At 42.8% G+C, this 20,621-nt stretch overlaps 9 protein-coding genes across 9 annotated transcripts; 5 read left to right on the plus strand and 4 right to left on the minus strand.

The window, feature by feature from the left end:
* Positions 1 to 335: 335 nt before the first annotated feature.
* On the plus strand, positions 336 to 541 carry SS1G_00097 (predicted protein; the record flags this gene model as incomplete). Its single annotated transcript, XM_001597961.1, has 2 exons — positions 336 to 391; positions 490 to 541. 2 exons carry the CDS (start codon positions 336 to 338, stop codon positions 539 to 541), a joined length of 108 nt encoding a protein of 35 aa, XP_001598011.1.
* A 1,689-nt stretch (positions 542 to 2,230) lies between these two features.
* On the plus strand, positions 2,231 to 5,119 carry SS1G_00098 (hypothetical protein; the record flags this gene model as incomplete). Its single annotated transcript, XM_001597962.1, has 5 exons — positions 2,231 to 2,923; positions 2,983 to 3,182; positions 3,246 to 3,405; positions 3,594 to 4,209; positions 4,260 to 5,119. The coding sequence occupies 5 exons, from the start codon at positions 2,231 to 2,233 to the stop codon at positions 5,117 to 5,119; spliced, it is 2,529 nt and encodes an 842-aa protein (XP_001598012.1).
* A 620-nt stretch (positions 5,120 to 5,739) lies between these two features.
* Positions 5,740 to 7,096, minus strand: SS1G_00099 (hypothetical protein; the record flags this gene model as incomplete). Its single annotated transcript, XM_001597963.1, has 2 exons — positions 5,740 to 5,958; positions 6,026 to 7,096. The coding sequence occupies 2 exons, from the start codon at positions 7,094 to 7,096 to the stop codon at positions 5,740 to 5,742; spliced, it is 1,290 nt and encodes a 429-aa protein (XP_001598013.1).
* Positions 7,097 to 8,357: 1,261 nt separating this feature from the next.
* On the plus strand, positions 8,358 to 8,991 carry SS1G_00100 (hypothetical protein; the record flags this gene model as incomplete). Its single annotated transcript, XM_001597964.1, has 2 exons — positions 8,358 to 8,495; positions 8,554 to 8,991. 2 exons carry the CDS (start codon positions 8,358 to 8,360, stop codon positions 8,989 to 8,991), a joined length of 576 nt encoding a protein of 191 aa, XP_001598014.1.
* A 1,414-nt stretch (positions 8,992 to 10,405) lies between these two features.
* Positions 10,406 to 12,331, minus strand: SS1G_00101 (hypothetical protein; the record flags this gene model as incomplete). The annotated part of the gene is made up of 6 exons (XM_001597965.1): positions 10,406 to 10,426; positions 10,495 to 11,460; positions 11,509 to 11,670; positions 11,719 to 12,054; positions 12,117 to 12,266; positions 12,317 to 12,331. The coding sequence occupies 6 exons, from the start codon at positions 12,329 to 12,331 to the stop codon at positions 10,406 to 10,408; spliced, it is 1,650 nt and encodes a 549-aa protein (XP_001598015.1).
* Positions 12,332 to 15,517: 3,186 nt separating this feature from the next.
* Positions 15,518 to 16,527, minus strand: SS1G_00102 (hypothetical protein; the record flags this gene model as incomplete). Its single annotated transcript, XM_001597966.1, has 4 exons — positions 15,518 to 16,017; positions 16,141 to 16,218; positions 16,305 to 16,434; positions 16,477 to 16,527. The coding sequence occupies 4 exons, from the start codon at positions 16,525 to 16,527 to the stop codon at positions 15,518 to 15,520; spliced, it is 759 nt and encodes a 252-aa protein (XP_001598016.1).
* Positions 16,528 to 16,904: 377 nt separating this feature from the next.
* Positions 16,905 to 17,625, plus strand: SS1G_00103 (mitochondrial 54S ribosomal protein YmL23; the record flags this gene model as incomplete). Its single annotated transcript, XM_001597967.1, has 2 exons — positions 16,905 to 16,925; positions 17,074 to 17,625. The coding sequence occupies 2 exons, from the start codon at positions 16,905 to 16,907 to the stop codon at positions 17,623 to 17,625; spliced, it is 573 nt and encodes a 190-aa protein (XP_001598017.1).
* A 688-nt stretch (positions 17,626 to 18,313) lies between these two features.
* Positions 18,314 to 19,364, minus strand: SS1G_00104 (predicted protein; the record flags this gene model as incomplete). The annotated part of the gene is made up of 4 exons (XM_001597968.1): positions 18,314 to 18,325; positions 18,480 to 18,861; positions 19,116 to 19,272; positions 19,340 to 19,364. The coding sequence occupies 4 exons, from the start codon at positions 19,362 to 19,364 to the stop codon at positions 18,314 to 18,316; spliced, it is 576 nt and encodes a 191-aa protein (XP_001598018.1).
* Positions 19,365 to 19,629: 265 nt separating this feature from the next.
* SS1G_00105 (predicted protein) lies at positions 19,630 to 20,078 on the plus strand (the record flags this gene model as incomplete). Its single annotated transcript, XM_001597969.1, has 2 exons — positions 19,630 to 19,727; positions 19,976 to 20,078. 2 exons carry the CDS (start codon positions 19,630 to 19,632, stop codon positions 20,076 to 20,078), a joined length of 201 nt encoding a protein of 66 aa, XP_001598019.1.
* Between the last annotated feature and the right edge of the window lie 543 nt (positions 20,079 to 20,621).

Raw genomic sequence — 20,621 nt, forward strand, 5'->3', positions numbered from 1 at the left:
AAGTAGGAGATATGAGTAAAAATTGGCAAGATTGATTTGCGGGCGGTTAGTTAGAAGTCATAGCCGACATTTACTAGAATTTGTATGTGGTGTATGTGTATGTGGGTATGTATATATGTGAAGGTAAGGAGGTTGAGGGTGGAGGTGATCCAAGATTGGGAGGCGACTACGGTATCGAGAAGAGGAGTGAATTAAAGATGTAAAGAAATCAAACCCTTACAGCTTAGAGTAGCAAGTGATTAGCAGACAAGAAAGAATGAAGCCGTACTTCTGCTAGCAAAAAGAGTGAAATTCGAAGTCCTTTCTGGCCATGTCGATGATCTCGAATATTCATTATGGTAGAAAAAGTTTCTACATCAGACGCTTCTCCCCGTATGCGTCATGATGTTCGGTAGGTACGGTATTCGGGCTGAGGCTAGGCTAGGCTAGGCTGGAGTTAAAGTGATTGTGCATTAGCTCTGCATCGCAGCTTTATTACTAACTAATTAGTAATCCTCCAACCGCTAAGCTTTGTACTGTAAATTCTGTTACGTCCTGTTAGATCATTTCTCTATTTATGTACTCTGGATGGAACAGAGGTGAAAGAGAATCCCATTTATTATGAAATGAATTAACATGTGTAAAGTGGATTGATTATGTAATTGATCTCACCGGTAAATCTCGTGATTTCGCAATTCGCACTTTAACATGGCTGGTGCTGTACTGGGTTCAATGGACCGACCACCCACAGTCTGTACTCACTTATCTTTGAGACTTGGGGGGTAATTTTTGATGATCAGATCAATAAGAATTCAATGCATTTGAATTAATTGACAACGTCATTCATTAGATTACTCCTCCAGCGAAACATCTACTAAACATTTCAAAGGTAAGACACGGATAGCACAATGACAACCACTAGGCAGGTATAAGTTGAATTGATGAGGACCTGCTGTGACTTAACCCGTGTGAGTGAGTGACTGACTGACTGACTTGTGAGTTGTCTTTCGAGATGAAAGAAGAAGGGCAAAAACGGCGAAATGATCAATAAGGGCATTCATTCATAGGAGTATCCTCATTGATCAATACGTTTTTTGGCTTATCTTGAGTTTGGAACATGCTACATCCGTTATACGATCCCCTGCTTTCAAAATGAACAAAGACGGTGATCCTTTCATGAAAAGCTCTTGAACTCTCTTTTCGGCTTCGAGATTGGTTTTCGTATTTGGCAAATTGGCTGACTGTAATTCCGCTTTGGAGCTGTACTGGTGCCTTCTCTCTCATTCATCTTTATTTGCTTGATACTAGGTATATTAACAACAAAAAAGCATCTCATGATCTTCATGAAACAGTTATCCAACATTCACTACTTGATACACCCTTAACACTGGCAGGTTCATACGTTGGTGTGTGTAATAATCACACACCCCTAGCCTCTACAATCCATAAAGCTGGAAACTTGTGTGTAGAGTATATTTTCCAAGGTCGAGTAGTACACTATAATAACTAGTAGACTAAACTAACTGCGTACTGAATCATATCATTTGGGCAGCGTCAATCTATATAAATCCTAATAATATATACAGAAATAAATAAACAAATAAATAATAAATAAATAAACCCATTTCGAATTTACCAAATCATCTCACCTTGGATACATATACATTCAAATATTCTCTCTATTCCACTACTGCCCTCAACCGTCGTTGGAATATTTTGATTTATTACATTGCCTGGTTTGGGCAAACTATAAAACGTTCCTAAGCTCGCTACTCTTTTTTAGTTCACAATCCAATCCCCGGCAGCGAGGGTGTGTCCTTGTAGTGTGTGAATCCATCAATTCCACGACAGTTACTAACATCATTTCCTCCCCAGTCAACCAAGTGAATTTATCTCTACACTCAAATCTCTCGACCTGCTTCATCCTTTCACCATGATATGTTGACCAATATTTGGTATTTCACAGGCTATTTCTGCCTCTTTTAAAGAGGTTTACTTGCTTTTATTGCGACGCGTCCTCCATCGCTTCTTGGTGGAAGACCCTTCGACAACAAAGTGTGCGACATAACCGTATCTGCTTCTTTACTATTATTACTTCAGAAGTCGACAATCGTGCCCAATAACTTCACATTCCCCCACTCAAAAACCCGATCATCTCCACAGTATCGTCAAAATGGACCAGTGGCAGAATTATTCTGAATCATCAGGTTCAAGAAGGTACAACGGAAACCCCCCACCAGCCCATCCCCAAATGGCTAGAGATTATAATGGGAACCCCCAAGCCCAACCTCCAACAGGTTTTACATACGATCAATACCCAGGAGCTTTAGGATCACATCCTCAATCTCTGGCAAGTTCTCCTGCTACCCCTCAAATGACAGATGGGAATGGAGATGTGGCCATGCAAGACTCTGGAGATCAATACAACATGAAGTATCCCATGCGCCCTCATCATCAACAACACCTTTCGGGAAATCAGAGGTTATCTCATCAATCGCCGCAAGAGCCATCTGCGGCCGCTCAGCGTTATTCTCCCATGGAGACTTTATCGCCAACCTCACCATATGGCGCGGCACAACAGCAAAACTCGAATCAGTACATGTCACCACCGGGGGCTGGCAGCAGAAAATCTCCTTCGAAGAATGCATCGTATTCTTCCCCGAATTCGTATTATACTAATCGTCAACAATTACCACCCATTCAGCCATATGCTCCTAATTCTAACAATGAATCATACCCAACCTCTGCGACCCAACAACTGAATGCTGTGTTTGGTAATGACGCAAAGGTTCCTCGACGTCCAGTACCCCAATCGGCGCAAGGTCCACCTGGAAGAGGACCAGTTCCTGAATTTACAAAAATTCGGTCTCTATCTGACCTGCAGCCAAAGGTTAATGCGCAACCGGCTTTTCGCAGAGCTAATCCAGAAGGCGGATTCATAAGTGTAAGCTTCCTCATTATGCGCAACATGATTACAATTCGTGCTAATGATTCCTGTTTTAGCCTCTCCAAGCTCTAACGAGCCATCTCCCCTCTACATATCGGATATGCAACCCTAGCTTCAAATACGAATCATCGCGGAATCCACGTAGAGTGCTCACCAAACCAAGCAAAGGTGTCAAGAATGACGGCTTCGATAACGAAGATAGTGATTATATACTTTATGTGAATGATATTCTGGGGTCTGAGGAAACTACTCATAAGTATGTTTTGTGGTTGATAGTAACTATGCATTATAAGAATCCTCCTGCTAACACATTATGCAGAAACCGCTATCTCATCCTAGATGTTCTGGGTCAAGGCACCTTTGGCCAAGTTGTCAAATGTCAGAATCTGAAAACCCAGGAAGTTGTGGCTGTAAAGGTGGTTAAAAACAGGACCGCGTACTTCAACCAAAGTATGATGGAGGTTTCTGTTCTAGACCTGGTAAGCCCCTTTCAGGAAAATGATAGCTCCATTCGCTGACTTCCATCTTTCTACTATAGCTCAACACAAAGCTAGATAAAAACGATGATCACCACCTACTGCGGCTGAAAGATACATTTATCCATCGCCAACATCTCTGCCTGGTTTTCGAATTGCTCAGTGTAAACTTGTATGAACTGATCAAGCAGAACCAATTCAGAGGTTTGAGTACCACACTTGTGCGAGTCTTTGCACAACAACTTCTGAATGGACTGAGCTTGCTGAATAAAGCTCGACTCATTCATTGCGACTTGAAGCCGGAAAACATTCTGCTCAAGAACCTTGAGAGCCCTATCATCAAAATTATTGATTTTGGATCAGCCTGCGACGAACGTCAAACAGTCTACACATACATCCAGTCGAGATTTTACAGATCCCCCGAGGTACTACTCGGCCTACCATATTCATCAGCTATCGATATGTGGTCACTGGGCTGTATTGTTGTTGAGTTGTTCTTGGGTCTTCCACTATTCCCAGGATCTTCGGAGTACAACCAAGTCTCTAGAATAGTTGAGATGCTGGGTAACCCACCGAATTGGATGCTTGAGATGGGAAAACAATCTGGAGATTTCTTCGAGAAGAGGCATGATGTGGATGATTATGGCAGAAGAACATATCATCTCAAATCCATGGAGCAATATTCCCGCGAACATGGAACAAAGGAGCAACCAAGTAAAAAGTACTTCCAAGCTACCACTCTTCCAGAAATCATCCGCTCATACGCAATGCCGCGAAAGAACATGAAGCCAAACGAAGTCGAGCGAGGTAAGATGATTTCCCTGCCTGCTAGTGATGTCAGCTAACCCTATATCTAGAAATGAGCAACCGGGTTGCTTTCATTGATTTTGTCCGGGGCTTGCTTAATATCAATCCTCTAGAGCGCTGGTCACCACAACAGGCTAAGTTACATCCATTTATCACTCAGCAGAAGTTCACGGGTCCCTTCGTTCCACCAACGAATTTGAAGTCGAGTGCCATCAATAGATCTCCGGCCCCAGGAACTACACAACAGCAACAGGCCGAAGCATTAAGCAATCAACGAGCACAGGCCGCGCAAGCGCAAGCTCACTCACAGGCTCAGTCCGCAGCTCATGCGTCATACAATTCGAGTGTGCCGGTCAACTCTTATGGCCAGGTACCACAAAACCAGCAGCACCCACCAATGTACAACAACATGTACACACCGAACTCCAACCACCAGGCTCCTCACCAAACCTCACACCAAGCCTCACACCAGGCAGCACCACCTCCATACCCCACGCAGCAAGGTTATAACCAAATGGGAATGATGGGCCAACCATCAGCACAGATGCCACCGGCGCAATATGGAGCTGGCCCGTCACAGCAACAACCAAGTCTCTACCAGCAGGCTACGGTAAGATCTGGAAGGCAACGTGCTTCGACAATGGAGGTTCAACAGGGAGGTATACCCGTGACGATACAAAGAGTTGCTAGTCATCTTGATCCTAGTCAACCTATTCGTTTACAACCTAGTCCTGCATACTATCCACCTCCACCAGATGGAGTTCCTGATGGCAATCCTGGAAGCGCACGAAGAAGAGGAAGCAGAGCTGCTCAAGGTGGGCAAGCACCCACCCGAAATCGAGACTTCATTCGAAATCTGGAAGATCGAACATTGGAGGAGGGTTTCATGGGACAGAGCCAATATCACTGAGCTTTACGACTCTAAAGTAGTGAGATGAGCAGAATGATCGACAGCCAGCGACAACGAATCACGCTAAACTTATAATCTAGCAACGCGAACTGCAGCTTGGAAGCTAGTGTTCATGTTATTCTTCGCGCATTATATGATGGGCGTGTGTTGTCATAGGGATCGGGAAAATTTGAATCATGATACCCAAAGCCAGGACTTTCCTACGAATATCACTGTGGGCTGGGAGCGTTAGGATTCTACGAAGTGATGAGTTCTGCAACGAGGTGAGAAAGGAATAATGGAAGGAAAAAAGGAGATTGCATAAAATGAATTGGCGAAGCTGTTATTAGAAATCTTCGGAGAAATGAAGTGAAGTGGATATGCAGGGTCTTTTGCTAGTATCAGAGATGCACATCAAAATTCGATTCATGTAAGCTATCAGTTATTGCATGAACGGATGGATGGATGGATGGATGGATGGATTGAATTAAATGGATTAAAGATGAAAGGGAGCTAGTTGGCAACGGAGAGAATATAAAGAAGCGCGAAAACACCGAATTTTCTCAGCTGGTTGGTTCTTTGATTCTATTTTCACGTGAAGTGATTGACATCTACTGAATGTGTGCTAAAGAACTAGCTATCTATTCCAATGTCTTTCTGCCTGTGACAATGGCGCTGAATTTATGGTTCACCCGATAGTCGATAATGTAGGTACGGTTGGCACATTTCTTAACTAATAAGCCATGAACGATCTTGCTGAATGATTCTCTGGCTGAGGCCCATAAAATATGGTTCGCTAATAACTTCGCTGTTTGTACAAAAGGTACATATCCTATCCTCTCCAAACGCCAGAGCCAAAACTACAAATCTAACCAACATCAACACTCCACCATCTACAAAAATCCATTAGCCAACCAAGCCACTCACCAACTCCAAAATTCCCATTTCTCCCGCCTCCCTCCTTTCCCCCTCCCACTTCCCATACGCCTCCCACCACCATCCATGCGTCACCCCATCATTCCCCCTATACCCCGCAATTCCCGAAGCAGGAACACGCGCCCGCCACGGTTTATCAACGATATAATGCAAAGCGCGTACGTCCTCATCGCGCCACATCTCCGGATGCCAATAGCGCCATGTTTTCAAGGCATTCCATTTCCATCCTACGCTGATCCAGCGATCGCGCCACCATTCGGTGAGGAAATCTTGGTCGGGGAATTGGTAGTGAGAGAGACTGGATGAGTGCGTGTGGATGAATTTCCACATGTCGTTCCAGGTTTCTTTGCTAGGGGTGAAGATGAAGAGGCCTGAGTTGAGGAGAGTGTGCGTGTGCAGACCGCTGCCGGTTGGTGGGACGTGTTGGGTTTCTTGTGGGGAGTGATTATTGTTAGGGGTTGTTGTGTATGCGCAATTTTCGCGGCGCCAGTCGCTAGGAGCCCAGGAATCTCTGTCGAGATTACACACGCACACGTGATTTGCAGCGAGGAGTTTCCCGCTTTCTCCTTCAATATCTGGTTTTCGAAGAGAAGTGTTGAGGAGTAATTCATCCATGGGTCCGAGAATCAACATATCCGCATCTAGAAAACAGATCCTTTCGTACCCGGAATCGTAGAACGAGAATACCTGTAATTTGGTCCAGGTATCTGCGAAGCGGGCGGCGACCCCCGCGTTCGGACTTAGGTTTAATAGTGTGGTTTCGTGTAGGATTATGTTGGAGTGTTGGGCTTCTCGTTTGAGAAGTGCGATGGTGTTTGCGGGGAGTCCGGTGTACATAAGGATGAGGGGGTATTGGGATCCTTGTTTTTGGAGGGTGTAGGCGAGGAGAAGGGCGCCTGGGAGGTAGGAAAGGGTGGTTATGAGGGTTGCGTAGGCGGCTTTGAGGGGGGTGGTGGGTAGTGGGGTGGTTGTGTTTGCGGTTGGGGAGGGTAAATTGGTTGTGGTTGGAGAGGAGGAATTGGAGGCGTTGGGGGAGCAGGTTGAGGAGCTGAGATTGGACATCGTTTTTTGAGGGGTGATTTAGTTATAATCTGATTGGAGTGCAGTAGAGTGGAGTGGATATTAATTCATATAAAAATTACTTGCAAAATGCTGTCTTGATGTATAATGTAATGTAACGTAATGTATGTATATTAAACAATCAATATGAATACTAGTGTAAAGGAAGACAACAGTGAATAGATACTTATATTAGAGGTGAAAGAATTTGTTATCTCATCTCCAAAAATAGGGCAGGAATAATTGACATTTTGCTAATTTATACATAGGCATTGCAAGCACTACCTACTCAAGGGCTAACCAGAGATGAAATGAAGACGTCAATGATTCTTTCCTTCTGATGTCGATAAGTAAAGTGTGCGCCACAAAGTTATTGTTGGAGTGGAGTTCGAGGTAGTTATGATGGAATGAATGGATGAGAAGCTTTGTGAAAGAAGAATAAGAGATTCATTTTCTTGAAATGGTTGGGTGGAGTAAAGTTACTTCTAAGTGTGCATATATAATAGGACGAAGATGAAATTTACCATTTCAATGTTCATGATGAATATAAAGTATGAAGTAGAATGTTATTAGGTAGATATTCCAATAAAAATGCCAAGTACGGAGTACAAGCAACGTAGATCCATTATCTAAGGTTAATCCGCGGTTAGATCTTCCCTTCCCCAGATCTTATCTTATCAAGCTCTAACCTTACCTATCTATCCACATTTCATTCGGAGAAATTCATCCGTTTCGCCATCCGCGGACAAGCCACTGTGAGCGAGCAAATAAATAGAACAAAATAAAATGAATTAAAAATTGGATAAAATATAGATAACATAATCCCACTGATCTCATAAGTCAGCAATTGGAAATCAATATCTTCCAATCTACCCCTCTCTCACAAAAATTATCTAATTCCCATACCTCCTACCATTCTACTCTCACTATGTATAAATTTCTGCTGAGAAGTGATAAATGCGACGTTTATTGTCTATTCGTTCGTTGTCACTCTTTACTACTTTAAGATTGGCGTCTTGGGTAACTTGTCCTGTTTTTGGAATTTTTTATACTCGCGCTACTAGAAGTTTATGTTATTCGAGAAATTGGTGGAGGATTGTGAATAATAGTTTGGTTGTTTTGAAGATATCCGATTATCGGTTTTCGCAGATTCGAATTGCTAAGATGTCGAGTTCGGGTGTGGATGCAAATGCGAATGCGAATGAACATGAGACGATCGATAGGCTAGAGTCGACGAATAAACCAGCGGAGAATTTGGAGAAGAATGGGGGAGAAGGAAGAAGAATTGAAGAAGATTCCAAAAGAGGAGGAGAAAGAGGAAAAGAAAGAAGAAGCTCTACCCAAATTAAGCGCAGCAGATTTCAAAATCTACAATTCTATGGCCGAACACATGGATCTCTTCGTACGTCCACCACCTCCCTCCATCCCAAACTAATCAATCCTCACTAACATCCTCCCAGCACAACCACTTCCGACACACCTGGACAATCCTCCACAAAGCCACAACCGAAAATCAACGACCCCGCAACCTCAGCATCCGCCAATTCATCCAAACGGGACTTTCCTTCCTCCGCTCACTCGAAATGCACCACGGCATCGAAGAACAACACATCTTCCCCATTCTCGCGCGGAAGATGCCCGAATTCCGCGCTGGGAAAAATGCGGCTGAGTTATTGAGACAACATGGGGAAATTCATGCCGGGATGGATATCATGCAGACATATCTTGAGAAATGTAGGGATGGGGAGACGGAATTGAATTTGAGGGTTTTGGGGGAGAAGATGGATGGGTTTGGGGAGGTGTTGTGGAAACATTTGGATCAGGAGGTTGAGACGCTGGGTGCGGAGAATATGAGGAGGTATTGGAGTAAGGAGGAGATGAGGAGGATGCCTAGGTGAGGTGGTGGGAGGTGGGAGGTGGGAGGTGAGGGAGGGTGATCATGAAGGGGTACTACTTTGATAATTGAGAAATGGGGTGGAGTGGGGGTTAAGAGTATAGATTTATATAGGTATTATATATCCTGAAACAGCAAGAAAATCATAAATTAAACTATATCAACTAGAATAAATACAACAGAGCTATTAAATACCTAATTATTCAAGATTTCGGGACTTAAAGATATAATATAAGTAAGTTTATCATCCCTTCAATAAATACTATACCTGCACAACAAAATCTAGATCTAAATAACAAAGTAATTATACGTATTACTATAACTTCAACCCTGTATATTATAATATATTAAATAAAATCTAATAATTATACCTACCTAGTGCGTACTTTCTCTAATATGGGATTAGTACGTTTATTGATCTTTATTTTTTATTTTTATATTCATTTTTATATTCATACTATACTATAATTATTATACTATATCTTCCCATTATTATATGACTTAACTCATCTCTCTCCTCCTCTCTAGCCGGTACCACTATATCTTTCAATTCCCCTCCCAACCCTTTCTTCCTTTCTCCTAACCCACAACCCATAACCCATAACCTACAACCTACAACCCACAACCCCTCTTCTTCTCCTTTCCTTTCCCAACATTCTCTAATTCACCCTCACACCCGGCGATCTCATCATCACACCCTCATCATCATCCCCACCACCTCACCATCCCATATTTTACTTCCCATTCCTTTCTACACTCATCACACCATCCCACTATCTCACCATCACGAAATCCTAAACTGGGGCAAACATACAAGAAAAATCCAAGAGGAAGAGAATATATACTTATCAATTTATTGATCCATTATTTCAAAGACAACTCAATAAATCCCCTCCTCTTCCTTCCCTTCCCCCCTTTCACCTCGCTCTTTTCCTATACTGGAAAATATATACATACAGATACACACACCTTCCCATTCCTATTCCTATTCCAACTCCAACTCCAACTCTCTCCAACCCCATGCAAATAATAAACAACACCACTCACTCACCACAATGCTTCCATCACCACAAAAAAACATAAAAAAAGTAACCAACCAACCAAATCTCAACAACTTAGTATCAAAAAAAGAATAAATAAATAGAAAAAAAAAGAAATAACAACAATGCATATATTTATATTCGCTATTCGCTAAAAGAGGATATTTACTGGTATTGGTATCATATCGAAGAAAGCATTTCTCTCTCGAGTCATCAAACAATTATCTCGCTTTCTTCCATCCATCCACCCAATCCACCCAACCCCAAAAAATAATAAGATTTCTGTAGTAATTATACCAGAAAACAGAAATGAAAAAAAAAAAAAAAAAAAAATACATAATCGTCAATATTCATTATCTTAGCTTATCCTCACATCACTCACGCCTTAACTACCCAAATCTAATGTTGATGTTAGTAACTGATAATTTCAAAAAGGCAAAAAGAAAAGAAAAAGACAAAAAACTTACTTCCATTTTTCCCATTTCTAAACGTTCTTTCTTTGCGTTCGATTTCACGCTCATTAAAACCATTTCCAAATCATCTTGATCACCCATAGTAATCATATCACCATTCGGAACATCCTCATCACGAACTTTAATCTTGAATCGATCACGCAAGCCAAACTTCTCCTTTATTTTTTCTTGAAAATCGCGGAATTCGATCGCCGATCCTATCATAATATATCGTACATCCTCCGCGTGGACCTTTACACGAACTTTGCGAACATCGGGTTGGCGAGAACCAGCTCGTCCATTTCCACCATTGATTGAAGATGTGGTACGGGATCTAGGAGGTGGGCGACTAGAGACCATTTCGAATTCGTCTTCGTCAAAAGATCCTTCATCGTAATCGCTTGCATATTCACTTTCTCCTTCATTATATCTATTTCGTGTATTGCGTCTCGAGTTATTCGATCGTCGATTTGGGGAACTATACATATCATAAAGATCTTCAGGATAATCATCTTCCTCTTGAGTTGGTTGCATCCTTCTTGGTGGTTGTCTTGAGCGCGATTCGGATCTTTTATTGGAATATTGCATTGATGGCCCTCTTGGTTCTGATGCTGTTCGTTGAGTTCCACGTCTAGGTCGAGCATCTGGAGGACTTCTTGCATCTGGTGGGCTTCTTGCATCCGGAGGACTTCTCACATCGTCACGCTCACGAATCTCATATCCTTCATTTGGACGTGCTTTTTCGATATTGAGTTTAGCTAGCATGGGTTTAGGTCCATTACGAACAGAAGCTCCACGACTCATAGGTGGAGGTCCAGATGATTTCTCTGACTCAGGAGGTGGCGTGGGTGGGAATACGTTTCGATTTAGAGGAGGTTCTGATTGTTGCCTCTTACTAGCCAGACCTGGCTTTACGAGATTCGCCGCAGCGTATGAAAGATTCTCTGTTGGACGGTCGTCCTTCGGTTGTATTATACCCGCCTGAAACAATTAGTGTCACACATTGGAACATTCAACAGCATTACTTACGTTCTTGATCTCTGAACCAGCAAATCCAGTAAAAGCATTAGCACGATCTGAAGCTGCAACTAAACGTGCTTTTCCCAGATAATCTTTTGTCTTCAAGTTCTTGACCTTGGCTTGATTAGGTCTATAGACCACTCCAACGGGAATAGAGAAAACGGTATAACCCTATGATGATGTTAGTAGAACTTAAACAAAGCTCAACCGAAAACATACCTCTGCTTCATCACGAATTGCCTCATCAATAACATTGTGATCCTCAACAACCTTCTCTTTTACAGCGAAAGAGAAATCCTGTAGTCCGGCTTCCTTTTGTTGTAAATATATGTAACACAATCCACGATTAAATAGCACTTCGCATGAATATAGCTTGAAGAGAAGACCGAGCTGGGCATAATCGATCATGTTGTTTCCTCTCAGATATAGTAAAGTATCATTGAAGTTTGCCAAAGCTTCCTCGAAATCTCCAACCAAGAAATTCGAAACACCTTGTTGGAAATATGCTACGGCCAGGTATTGATCCAGACGAACGGCTTTTTGATAACATTCGACCTGTAGTGAATTAGATTCTGCACATACAGTTGACTTCTTTGTAAGGAATGGAAAGAACTAACCGCTTTCTCATGTTCTCCCAATGTCGCATGAATCACACCACAATTGAAAAGAATCTTCGAAGTATCTGCAATAACATCGAACTCCTTTAAGGCTTCATCAAATTCATTATTATCGTAACGATTAAGGGCAGAAACCCAAGTCTCGATTTCCTACGCAGGTGGTCAGTACTGATATGTCTTTGTCCTTTCTCTCCACTAACCTGTTTCAAAGACATGATGTCTTTCCTCTGTCAAAAATTATATATTCGTAATATTCCTTCGTAGCTGGCTGGTCGCCTTCGTGAGCGACCAGCTGTAAGTGGTGTAAGTAGTTCTTATGTCGTGTTGCAATACTGGTATGTTGTGCGAAGTTATCTCGAATTGTCGGTATCTTTTCTGCGTATGTACGTCCCTTCTCTGTGATGCAAGTAGCGTCTGTATTAAATATCCTCGGAACCGTCCAACGATGGAGTTTTTGTTCTCGAGTGGTGTGCTTGAAAATTTTATTATTTCCTAAAGTATATAATTCGAAAGGATCGTATGAGTCCTTGTACTCCGTTACTTTTCGTAGGATTTGAACCTCGGGCTCCTCCCGTCGCTATCAATTAGTGTTGATTGCTGTCGATCCTCAGTAGTCTGGTGGGGAATGACGGATTCGACACTTTAATGGAACGTGGAGACTGATGAGATCCTAATATTTTCCGTTCTCGTGATCGAGGTTGAATATTGAAAGAAATTGATGTCAAAATGTGAATGAATAGATGGAATAAAATAAAAGAGACAAGGGAGTGTGGGTGTATGCAAGAAGCAGAACGAATTGTGTTGGAAATGTAAGGTACAATCACTGGCTTGCAGCGCTCTGACAGCGAATCGAAGAGGATGAATGGATGCGAGAGGAAATTCAATATACAAGTAGCGCCCGCCCTAGAAGCTCTTCTGGATGTGGAAGATTGAGATGCTGAAATGGGAGGGTTAGACGAGGTTTGAATGGTTTTGGTCGTCGTGGTAGTCGTAATAGGCGTAGATACCCTTGAAGTTGTAACTTGTGCATAGTGTAAATTACGTGGGTTGGTAGTCTTTTGATGGTGCAGTGATACTATAAAGTGGATGTAGAGGGGTTCTCTAGTCACAAATGTTCCCTGCTAAACCAGTTCATGATCCACGGCAAGCAATCGAACGTATCGTGTTGAACGGGGCTACGACTAGTACGGAGGATATCTGTACAGAGTAGGGATAAGTTACTGAGTAGATCGAACAAGAGAGTTTCATGCATTAGGATTTTAATATTTGCATGTCATATTCAGAGAGTGGCTCAAGGGCCGTTGATTCGTGACACAGAGCAGGGCAGTATATTGGCATTGAAATACCTAGTAGGTTCTTTCTTCTGCTTTACAAAAGTATTCTTACCATTTTCATTCTACCATGCTTTCCTTCGCTTTTTGAATACAACTTCTAAACTATTTCCCTTGTCAATCGCTGCTTCAACATCTCTACTACTTACGTACCTTACCATTCATTTATCGGGCAGCTCCGTAACAAAACCAACCTCGCCTTGTCTTGCCTTACCCGCAACGATCCGGTGTAATGATCTATTATTACAACATCGAAGCATCACATGTATATACACTAGACACTCATACTTTATACTTCAAATGGCCGCGCACGACGTTGAAATGAATCGAAAGAGAAGACCAGGATTAGGAAGCTCTCAAAGAAGCATCATGATTAATCGTCCAAGCCACGAGCAAATATGTTTTTATTCTCTAAAAATGACCAACTGATTGGTAAATATGAAATTTTGGTGGGCAACACATTGGAGCTTGCGAAACTTGGATGATGTTCGCTTGAGGCTGTTCAAAGCAGCAAGTGTTCCAAGAAACCCCCTATGCAATGCCGATTGGATAGTCAAGAGTTACGCTTTCTGTCATTTTTGGCTCCATCGGCGCCTAAGTTTATTTTCTTCGTCCCGACTCCCGTCCACTCTTTTTGGCATTCAAATAATTTCCACGATTTCTCTCTTCTGTTTGATTTATCGATGAATCGGTGAAATTTCTTGAATTGGTAGAATCGAGTTGGGTTCGAGTCTATCCACTAACATACAACGTCACTGGTGATTGTGATAGACTTACTTGCAGCGGAGTAGATTCAATAGTTTATATTGTCATGAAGTTGAGATTTCCATTTCATTCGACATTATTTATAGGTTCAGGTCTTGTGATATCGTGTAACTATGAATAACATCAGACCCAGCAACTTGTTTATATGCCAAGTTATTTTTAACTATCACTAGCTATCTACCTTTAGAGCTATCGACTCGGCCATGAGGGAGTATACTATATATACTTACTTATCCATGCCATCACCAATGCATGCGGATCTACCCAATATCCAAAATACAAAAAAAATACAAGAAATACATTGCCCCAGACCGATTCAGTAATCCACTCCGAAAACAGCCTCCGAACACATCACAACTGGGCACGAAAGAATTTTTCTAAATAACCTTCGCAAGAGCTATCGGATAAGCACTGAACTGAACTGAGCGCAGGAAGCTTGGCAAGTCTCAAGGGAAACACCTCGATGGGACGAAACTCGCTTCCACCTCACCTTGTTTGAGAATCTAGGGCACATGCAAACCGCTACGCAGAATAAGGAAATCAGGACTTAAAGATCTAAATACTTCATGATTATTGCGATTGGTTTTGTTTGCATGATGCCGAGCATAATATCCAAGCACTATGATTTTTTCTTCCGTCTCAACTTTCAAGGCTGTGTAATGTATCAATTTATCAAACAAAATTAATTACACCTAGGTACTACAGTACATACATACCATAGCCGACAATATGAAAAAAGCGGATTATTCTGCAGTTCTGCAGTACCCTAAATATATATATATATATAGAAATTCTGCATTACATGAAAGTATATTTATCGAATCTAACCCATTTTCCGTTATTAATGAGATCACCATACATATTATATTAGCTTAGGGTAGGGTAGGGCTACGATTGGTTTGCGCTTAGAATGATCTCCCTCGGAGGCTCAGACCATGCTTGAGCGAGCACCACCTATGCAGTACAGCATTCTTCACGGTGTAAAAAGGTGGGAATCATTATCCGGCAGATGACAGGTCTTGAAACGCTTTCGAGGCTTAATGTTTGACAAGGATAAGCTTACTTACTGTTCATAACAATCCTCCGTAAGGTTTGATATAGAACCTAGTACCCTCATCGAACACTCCTTCATTCCTCACTCTTGCTTGCTTCTTTCGAATCTTTAGTCTAGCCAACCATGGCTCATTCTCACACGGAAAGTACGTACATTTTTCAAAGCGTGTGCGGAGCAGGAGATATGCTTGTTAAGCATACATATCGTATCATATTATCGTTCCATTTCCTATACGATGATCTGATATATGATCAGAGCATACCTTTGCTAATCTCATCCTTCCTTTCCTCCCACAATGTCTTGCCTGAGCAAGAACAAACCGTCTTATCATTATCCCAGACACCAGCACTCCGTGCAATCACACCCACGAGAGTATTCTCATCATTTTTCTCAAACTTCCTGTCTCCCTCATGTTGGTTCGATACTACCATCCCCCTTCCAATCATTTCCCATATCTGGATAGGTTTATCCAAAAAGACACTTCCCATGCCATTCTTTCCCACACTCACAGTACCAAATACTCCTTTAGATGTGTCTTCACCATCCCCCTTCCATAAACCAGCCGTAGATATCGCACCATTAGAAATATCTCCCGCTTCTCTAACAGTAACCCAATAAGTCCCCTCTGGCAATCCTCGAATCGTCAAATCCACCAATGTTAACGTAGGAGATACTTGTACCATTCTCACTAACCCTCGCACCTTATCCGATACAGTCGTATCATGTGTTTCAAGAATACACACAGCAGCGCCTAAATATTTCTCAGACAAAAATCCCCAAACACAAAGTATATAGCAACATCGCATTCATAACAAGGCACGGTAGAAAAGAACTCCAATCCATCCAGACAAAAACATAACAAAAATAAACATACCATCACTCCCCCCCGCACCCCTCAATATAGCATCTCGGCCCGTCTCCTCAATCGCCCTTACAATCTCCGAAGGAGCAGCTTCCCATCAAATTAGCAACGAATTCCCCAACACCCCATATTCCATATTCCCTTAGCGGGGTAGGTTAAAGTAACTACAAACTTACTCGTTCCTTCAATAGTAACAAGTTGATCCTGAAGACTCGCTTCAACTTTCTGTATTCCACCCAATTTGAACAATGCTTTCTCGATATCTTTTATACATGCTTCACATGTCATAGGTACTGCAAATTGTGTCTATTTCCTATTAGTAAACCTCGAGGCCACACACACACACACGTGATCAGGATAAAGGGGAACACGGACCTGGAAGGAAGTCGTGATGACCATTTTGATAGATTTTATATCTTTGACAACTATCGATTACAGATATTCAAAATGATAGAATAATAAATGGATAGAGAGATTCACTATGTTATAAGTAAAGTTCCAAATCTATGCTATACATCATCTCATCAAACGTGGGGCAACAATGAATTGCTTTGAAATCCAGCTTTGCTTCGGAAGCCTGCCTCGCCAAAACCTCCATCCAATCAGAACCCAGTAAAGTCATTCGAGAAAAAATGTCTTGGCATCTAGAATCACGAACTTGACTTCAAGCCTCACGGTTGAAGACGACAACGAGTGGGTTCTCTCTCCTGCTACCAATTTTCAATCTCTCAGCGCATCGTCTTTAATAGTGGCTTTTGTGAAATTCATATCTCACGATGTCGCAAACAAATGGTTTCGTATGTCCTTATTCTTTCCTGCATTCCTTATTGTTTACTATGTATATTCCGAGCTGAAGGATATATATATAAACATAAAAATACATAAATAAATAAAATAAATACGAGAAACCCATAAACCAACTAGCTAACAAACAACCCCTCACAGACCAAACTAGCCTATTCCCGCACCTGGCACCACATCTCCGCCAGCACACCACATATACCCCTCTCAACCCTCCGACCACGACCCGATGCCTCCTCCCCGGCCTCAATAACCTCGCGCATCACCCCCCCACCCCTCGGCCGCCTCGCCTCCCGCATCGCCCTCCTCCTCATGGGAAAACACAAACCGATCTGGGACCCCTCCACCGACTGCGGCGACTACGTCGTCGTAACCAATTGCGCAAACTTGCACACCACGGGCAAAAAAATGTATCAAAAGAAATACTATCGTCATAATACTCGACCGGGTAGTTTAAAAGAAATTAGTATGGAGGGATTGATGGAGAAGTTGGGGGGGGCGGAAGTATTAAGGAAAGCGGTTAGTGGGATGTTGCCGAAGAATCGGTTGAGGGATGGGAGGTTGGGTCGTTTGAAGGCATTTGAGGGGGAGGCGCATCCGTATAAGTTGAATTTGGTTAGGTTTGAGGGGAGGAGGAGGGATTTGATGCCGGATGAGGGGTGGGGGGTTAAGAAGGTGGAGGAGGTTAGGAGGTGAGGGTTTGGGAGGAGAGAATGAATATTTGATGATTGGGGATGGGGATGTGGGAGAGGGCATTATTGTGAAGGCCAGAGAGTGTATAATATGCATTGAATGCATGGGAAGTGTATAAGGACACCGTATATCAGTCAAAACGCATTATGAAGCTATAGTTTGGCACTGTGTTTATTCGGACATGTTGAGGCTTGTGAATATGATTCTCCGATTATTCTTAAACTCGATTGCCGAGTGGCTATACGAATCAAGGAAGTAAAGGAATAGTTTATCTTATTACTCCTGAAGAACAAGGCGTCTCGAAGACGTAGTACACAGATATTGATACTCAGCATCCTCAACCATTTTTAAATCATTGTAATCTCAAGCATGGAAGTCCAATATCCATCTCGTCGAATTTTGAACATTCAAATCTGGTATCCCCAGAAACTCAAAATGCAAATAAGATGAATATTATGAACCTGACCATAAATACATTATGTTTTCGGGCGGTTATTTGAAAGATGGATAGTATGATGTTGATTCAATGCATGAACTCGGTATCGAATCGTTCTACAAGAAGCATTGAACCGCGCCGTGAATGTCCAAGAGCCAGCCCGCCCATTCACCCATTCAACCAATTTAATGAAATATATACTCCCCCCAAAAAGATGACAAAAAGCCCTATACTTATCCACTAAACACCTCATTATTATCCTAATCCCTGTATCCATGAACCCTAAACCGTAAGCTCTAAGCTATAAATCGACCCCTCTCTATGCAATCATACTCCGTAGAAAACATCACAAATGAGTCAAAGTCATCTCTAACGCTCTAATCTCTAAATCAATATTCTGCAGTGACATACGCAAACCTACGAGCCTCTGTAGTACAAAGGCTATCGTTGGAGAATTATCATTAGACCGATTTTCCATTCCCCCCGGGGTTGCAGCTAGACTCCAGTCATCCATATCTTCGTCTTCAAATGATGCAGTCTGTAAATCCTGCGTCGTGGTTTCAAGTGTAGCCACCGGACTGAGTAAGACCGGAACGTGGACTCGTCTTTTATGCTCGGTGAGATTGTCTTTGCGTCCGAAACCCTTTTTGTGAAATTTGCAGGTTACGACTGGACAAAAGAATTTAGGATCGCCGTGAACACTGATTTTGTGGCGTCGGAGGTCTGCTGGGTTTTTGAAAGGGTCGACTTTGCATCCTTGTATTGTGCATTTGTGAGGGCGCTGCTCATTCTCCTTGCGTTGCCTTTGTGGAATTAGTGTTTGTTCTCGACAGGGATTAAGAGGGCCTGGCTAACTCTGGAGTAGTGTCCTGCTTCTCTGCTTGATGGACTGCGCTACTTTGCAATAGGGGCAGACGGTCTGCTTGGGCATGTGGGAGCCGATTGGTTCTGGTCGATGTCAGATTTTAACAATTGTGTAGTGCTATGCATTGTTTGGATCTTAGGACCGGAATTGCCAATTGGCACACCGACTTTAGAATACCAGGAAAGACCATACCGTCCCAAATGCTGCTGCTGCGTATGAGTAGAAAAACCCGGGGCTGTTTCAATGGCCAAAGTATGGTCCGCGTTCCAAGGCAATTGAAGCTCAGGATTGGAAGTAGTGCCGAATTGATCAAATCCTGAAGGGGTGAATTGATAGTTGTAAGATGACACTAAATCTGTCCAAGTAAGTAATTTAAGCATGGTATTTTGGTAAAGAAGTTAGATGTAGCTACTCACCATTGGATCCATCTCCGAAGTCCATGGTGGTCAGATGCAGAAAAGAAACGCCTTAGTCTATGAACTCGCTAGGTAACAGTTGCACGGTAGGAAGGTTAGTAGGACAATCCTGCAATTATATGAAGCAGCGATGAATCCCCATGTTAGATAGTGGTGGTTGTACATGTTGAGACGTGTAAACCATTCTGGGTTGTAGACAGGGTCCTCATGCAACCCTAGCCTTGCCTTGAAAAAAAGACCCTGGAAATCTCCAAGGCGCAGTGGAAAGGCTAACAGGGCAGGGGCTAAACATGTACAGGTTACATCTACCCTACGGACAGATGTATAATCCTGGAAATACTGCAGGCATTCTGGTACGACCCCTTGGAAACGTGGCTATAGTTGCCACGTACATAATATTCGAAAGTAGCACTCTAGTTACAAGAAAGTGGTTCAAAAATCACCGACTTTGGTGTCCTAAGACGAGATTTTTTGTGACCCAGTCGATGGTGTTTTCTGCAAATTCAGAGTTGACGACATGATCTGACGAGCTACTCCCAATCAGCAACAAAAATAAACAACAGAGCCTCTCACACCTACCCTAATATCGTACCCTCATAGCGAGGATATGAGATATAGACTATAACTACCTCATAGTCTATCATCTGGAAGGAGTCGTAAGAAATTCAGTATGAGTGGAAGCCGTGCCTCACATATGGAGAAGAAAGAGGAAATAGGGAAAGCATACACATTTATGTAGAGATCGAGCCGGCGGGCAGGATGGGCGGGGGCAATCCCGCGGGTTTTGAGCCCATGCAATAAGCTCGTTTTCAAAGCTGACACCGCCCAGTTACACGCACATGCCACAAGCCTCGTCTCTGGGGCTGATACCGCCCTGTATGCCAGAAACCTCATTTCCAGGGTTAATATCATTATACACACATGCCACAAGCCTCGTTTGTGGGGCTGATGCTACCCTATTATGCACGCATGCCACAAGCACCGCTTGGAGCTGACACCGCCATGTGTACTACAAGCCTCATTCCCAGGGCTAATACCACCCTACCACACACGCATACCCCAAGCCCCGTTTCCAGGGCTAACACACACACATACCACCGCCTCACTTCCAACCCTAATACCAGCCTCACAAACCCACCTGCCAGGCACCCCACGACTGAGCCTACAGAAAACCACACACTAAAGAACACCAAGCATCAAATTGGATGCTACACAATTCTAACGAATCCCCTCTCCTCAGTGGTAAATAGGGCTGGTAAATTCGCCCTGGACTTGGGCGCCA

Source organism: Sclerotinia sclerotiorum, genomic scaffold (assembly GCF_000146945.2).
Source record: "Sclerotinia sclerotiorum 1980 UF-70 scaffold_1 genomic scaffold, whole genome shotgun sequence".
NCBI classification, from domain to species: Eukaryota; Fungi; Ascomycota; class Leotiomycetes; order Helotiales; family Sclerotiniaceae; genus Sclerotinia; species Sclerotinia sclerotiorum.